The sequence below is a fragment of the Channa argus genome, chromosome 4 (assembly GCF_033026475.1).
Source record: "Channa argus isolate prfri chromosome 4, Channa argus male v1.0, whole genome shotgun sequence".
NCBI classification, from domain to species: domain Eukaryota; kingdom Metazoa; phylum Chordata; class Actinopteri; order Anabantiformes; family Channidae; genus Channa; species Channa argus.
The window spans coordinates 689,627-695,000 of record NC_090200.1 but is presented as its reverse complement, the minus strand read 5'-3'; the positions used below and the strand labels follow the sequence as shown (position 1 = coordinate 695,000).

Below are 5,374 nucleotides of genomic sequence, written 5' to 3'. Positions count from 1 at the left end.
GTTGCAGGTGAACGTAATAATAAGACTGTTGCTGTTGAAGTTGCAGCCACATACTACTTTTACTACTGCTGCTACTGTAGGACATTTTTCCAAACATTCCTTCTGGACACATGTCTTAGTGTCCCTTGGAGACTGAACCCCACATTGCCCCTGGTGTCTGCCCCTTACTACCAAGTCAATTGTATTTCTACTAAAACGTGCAGCTCGGGCTACACTAGTACTGCTCTCACTACTAAAACTGTGACACTCAGTACTCGTTTGTAGTGTAGTGTCACTACAACAGTAACACTATAGTAGTAATACTAACAGTATATGATGTCATTATATACTATATAATCATTGAGGTTCAGTCACAGCAAACTAACCCCACTACTAAAAACAGCATGGTGGATCAGTGGGTAGGACATCGGGGTTCGAGTTTGCAGGATCGAATCCCAGGTGTGTCCTCAGTGCTCACTGCCCACTGCTCCCCCAGGTACAATCCTGTTTTTTACTTACACATATGTTAATACTGTTCTAGCTGATATTCCTACTTAGTAATAGTGTTACCATTGTAATGCTTTTACTACTACCATTGTTACCACCGCTACTGCTGCTATAACTGCAGTTACTGATACTAATATAACTCTATGTCACTGCTGCTGCTATGAGTATTAATAATAATATCACTAGTATTTAAACCTAAAAATGTCCCTTTCACATTTCTGTGAAGTATTACTAGTATTACTGTTTTCAGATTGGTTTTATTAGCAGAAATAGATCAAACTCTGTTATTGACTCAAACAAACATTAGTGCTTCCTGATACAGAAGTACAGGGGGGTGAACAAGTTTTAGTTCCAGTTGTTGAGCGTCTGGTGAGCCTGATTTATGTATTTGTAGTTTAGATCTGGAGACTTTATATATGAAATCATCACGCTGTGAATCAGGAAGTGAAGAACTTGTCTCAGTGTGAAGACGGAGCAGCATCAGATCAGAGCTGTGCTGGTTTAGAGTCTCTCTAGTTTCTGCTACTGAACCTGATCATGGATCTGCTTTGGATGATCCTGCTGGTGTTTCTGCTCTGTGCAGAGGCCCAGAATGTGACAGAGGTTAAAGTGGAGCTGGGTCAGAACGTCACTTTAAACTGTTCATGGAACAATTCAAACACCCACTGGTACACAGAGATCAACAGTCAGGTTCGTGGATTCATCGGTCGCTCTTTCAGTAATGATCCTTCTGGTTCCCAGTACTACGTTTCTACTTTTAAACCCAAATATTCAGCCTTTGGAAACAGCCTCCTGATCACCAACGTCACAGCAGAGGACTGCAGACTGTACTTCTGTGGAAGGAAGATAAATGGCAGCGTTCAGTTTGTGGACACATTCAGTCTGGTCTCAGGTTGGTTTTGTTTTTTTAACAAATGCTTCTTTCAGGCCTCTTCAGTTTCTAAAGCAGAGATTTCATAGTAGCCTTTCAGTCCAGGGGTTTGATTTCCAGCTCTAAATCTTGAAATAATCAGGTATAATGTGCCATATAAATGTTGAAATCTTCTTTGCTGTTCCCCTGCTTTCTGTCTGCCTGCCAGTCAAAACACCATTTACATGGGTTTTCTTGCAGAAGGGGGTCCCCAGCCAGAGACCAGACTTTCTGGGGGAACCTTGGCATGGATAAGTTTGGGAACCCTGTGTTGGTCGTAATAATTGTTCTTCTCTGCTAGGACAAAAACTATCTTGTAAAGGGGGGCAGCCAGTTTAGCTAATCCTCAATAAAGTGCCTGTAATAGCTGCCAAAACTAAGAAAAGACCTGGAAAAGACCTGTGTCCTGACACAGCACCTGATTCAGTCAGTCACAGCTACAGTATTTGAGTCCATATAGAGACACCTGCAGCTCTCTGCTGATACAGTTTGGACATGTGGTTTAGTAATATATGAATCTTTCACATGGATCAATGTCATGTTTTTACGTAGGTAGAAATCTGAAATGTACATTCTTGGTGCTTACAATGCAGGGTTTGTATTGTCTGAATCCCCCTGAGCAAGAAAAGAAAAAAGAGTCTGTAACTTCACATCAGCATCAGCATTGACCATGATGAGCTTTTTAAGGACTGAGCACACGTGAAATATTCAAAGTTGTATGATGTGTCCTCTAAAGCTGAGAGCGCTATACAAGTGCAGACCATTTACTTTTTCAGTCTTTCTTCCCCAGATGTTGCTCCCAGTCCACCAAACAACGATCAGCAGCACGACGTGATGTGTCAGAATAAGGTTGTGATATGCAGCTCATACGTCCTGAATGTCTTCCTCTTACTGGGTGAGTCTGTGATTAGTTTAAAGTTGTTCTCTTAGCATTTGGGGCCTTATTAGATTGGTGCTAGAGCAGACAGGAAGCATGAGGGACGATGCTCAGTGTTTTTCTGTGTGCATTCTATCACATGAGGAAGATCATTAGATTCCTAACTGAGTTGGCCACACTGTGAGCTACAAACTATATCTTGTGTATTTTACATATTCATCTGCAGAAAACCCAGCAGGTGGTGAGTGTATATATAGCAGAGTGATGGTTAAAGTTACGTCTTGGTGTTTGAATGTGGAATCAGTTTGAAGGTGACTCACCTGAGGCTCTGCTGCAGGTTTGCTTTGTTCACTGATTTGGTTGAAGAAGAAGAAGAACTGTAGCCGTCAGGTGACTCATCCTTCACCTAATAACACAGGAACTCTGGATTCACAGCAGGTGAACAAACCTATTTATACTGTCACAGTACTAATACTTCTAGTACTACTGCCGATACTACTATTGCTACTACTATTTCTGATGCCGTTATCTGTTACAGTTACTGCTTCTACTACCAACTGCTGCTACTCCTCAGTACTTCTGCTCATAATGTTAATGGTACTAATACTAGTTACTGCTATATCTACTAGGAGATGCTGCAGATTTTACTACTATTCTAACTACAACCTGCTATCAGACCAGTTTTGTTCTGGGACCCACTCCTGTACACAAACATTAAAGCTAAAGAAGCTGTGGACTTGACACATCTGTGTCCTACATTTATTAGAGATGGGAAAAAGCTCTTTAAGTCTTAAAACCTCTTAGATTTTACTTCTTAGATTTAAGAGCTTTTTCAGACTAGTGCAGATGTCATCAAAAATCCAAAACCATGACCTGGGTCACTGAGGATCTCCACACTTTGGTTATGTAATACTGTACTAGATCTCTTTCTACTAGTACTACCATTTCTATGAGTGGTACTACTCCTGTGTGGTACTCAGTACTCTTCCTGTGTGTTGCAGTATGCGGAGATCCAGTTCCCCCCCGTCAGAGCCCCCCCACCTGCTGATTCTTCAGAGTGTATTTACTCCAAAGTTCAGGTTTCTCAGTCAACTCATCGTGGACGCTGACGGAGACACCTGGACTGTACCTGTACACCAGGTCTACTCACCTGTAGTATTCATGTTTGACCTTCACACAGCTGGGACAAAGGACTTCCTGTTCCACTGTCAGTCTGTGAGACAAACCTGTCAGAGGGTGGATTTGTCTCACAGGAAGTCTTCTTGTTGCTTGTCCACTTGTTTAGTTGGACACTTAACTTGTTTGTCTGTGTTTCTGCAGTGAAAAACCCCTCAGTCGTGTGAAGGGAGCATTTTTATTTTTACGTTATGTGGAAAAGTAGTTGTTGCTGTGTCGTAGTGTGTTGTAGTGTGTTGTGGTGTGTTGTTGGTATTGTTCTGGCTGGTAGGAGGTCACTTTTCTTTCTGTGCTGCTGTTGACTAACCATCAGATATTATAGCAACTGTTCAGTTATGGAGCCAATAAAAAAAGTCTAACCTTTGAAAATTAACATTAAAAGTTGGTTAAACTAATTCTACCTGCTTTGTCTTATCAATGATTCATAGAAACAAATTTGTGTCTGCAAAAGAACCAAAAACATAAATGAGAAGTCAGGAAAAGAAACTGTTACATTCACCTAATTTCTCCAAAAGCTGATTAGCTCTGATGTTCTTAGGTTTATTTTAATGAGCTTAAGTGTTAAATTTGTCAGTGTCACAGTGAAATACGTCCTGTTTCTCTGCAGTTTACAGCTTTTGGCTTCAGAGCATTTTCTTTGTTCAGCAGGGTTTTAATGAGTCTATGAGCTGAACTCTGACTGTTTTCAACACTTGCAACACCTTTATTATTGCACCTCCCTGTTTCCTCCCACAGTCTCTACAGAGCTTGGTGAAGACCACAAGCTGAAAGACATTGGTCAACAAACTGCAAGTGTTTCTGGGTGTTTGAGCATTTTTAATTTGGCTTAACTCAACAGGAGGTGTAGAAGTGGCAGAACTTCCTGTTTTGTGTTTGTGTAGCTCTCTATCAAGCATCTTCAGGTCTTTCCACAGTATTTCTAAAAGGTTTAGATTTGAACTTTGTGTCATTTTTTACACAGTTTCTCTGTCCAACTCACAAGCCACAGCTCCATCCATGATGTGAAGCTGTCCTGGTCCATAAGTAGCAAAGCAGGTCCAAATCCATGTCCAGGTCCAGGTCCTATTTTATGTTATGAATGCACAATCGTCAACTGTTCAGAAAAGACATAGACAGACCTCATTTGCTGTTTTCAGTGCTTCTTGCTGCTGTATTCATATTTGTCATGTTGAGAGAATATATCAAACAAATATTAACATCCAGTGAAATGACAGTGTCATCTGCAGTTAATGTGACTCACATGTTATAAAGTTAAGGAGGGTTTATGTTGTTCTACTTCTGCAGCTACACAGTTTCTGCAGATTGAGTTTTTACACCCACAGAGCTGCAGTGGGGGGTGTTATGGTGAGAACTGCTGTGTGGTCAGGTGGTGGGTGAAAAACCTACTCATCTCTAAAAACAGAATCACAGAAAAAAACCCTGCACCCAGAATATTAATGTCTCCAAGTTTGATTTGCAACAATCTTTAAGTGACACTATAGTGATGTTGTTCCAGGGGCTCTGTGTGAGTCTCTGGGTCTCAGCGAGGGAGAAATGGCTTCTCAGATTGGCCACATTTGTAAGAACAAACACACCTAACGAGTGAATGTGCTGAACCCACCACTTCCTGCTGTGTCACTTTGACCACCAAAAAGCTGCAGATGAGCCCTGAGCACTTTGTTTAATGGTCATAGAGCTCAGTTTAAAGACAGACAGACTGAAACAATCTCATGATAAGAAGCCAAATATAAAATAATGTGAAACTGTTGTTGTGAGACACTGGAAAACATCACGTGAGGAAGTTCATGTGCTGTGATTAAAAGATCCTAAATGGAGCCTGAGCTGTGAAAGATTCCTCAAAAAGTGACTTTACCTTCACGTAAACAACTGGAACTGAGCTCAACAGAAGGCCGATCGTTTATCAGGACATAGTCGTCACAGCTGGA

At 41.2% G+C, this 5,374-nt stretch overlaps 1 protein-coding gene across 1 annotated transcript; it reads left to right on the top strand.

Annotated features, from left to right (window-relative positions):
* Positions 1-67: 67 nt before the first annotated feature.
* LOC137125544 (uncharacterized) lies at positions 68-4,711 on the top strand. Its single transcript, XM_067501183.1, has 4 exons — positions 68-1,378; positions 2,187-2,291; positions 2,611-2,711; positions 3,275-4,711. The coding sequence occupies exons 1-4, from the start codon at positions 1,024-1,026 to the stop codon at positions 3,380-3,382; spliced, it is 669 nt and encodes a 222-aa protein (XP_067357284.1). The 5' UTR covers positions 68-1,023; the 3' UTR covers positions 3,383-4,711.
* The last annotated feature ends 663 nt before the right edge of the window (positions 4,712-5,374 follow it).

Bases quoted from the DNA above. Each gene is read 5' to 3' on its own strand.
- LOC137125544 (XM_067501183.1), top strand. From the start codon at position 1,024: ATGGATCTGCTTTGGATGATCCTGCTGGTGTTTCTGCTCTGTGCAGAG. The intron at 1,379-2,186 runs GTTGGTTTTGTT...TTTCTTCCCCAG, and splicing joins CACATTCAGTCTGGTCTCAG to ATGTTGCTCCCAGTCCACCA. The intron at 2,712-3,274 runs GTGAACAAACCT...TGTGTGTTGCAG, and splicing joins GAACTCTGGATTCACAGCAG to TATGCGGAGATCCAGTTCCC.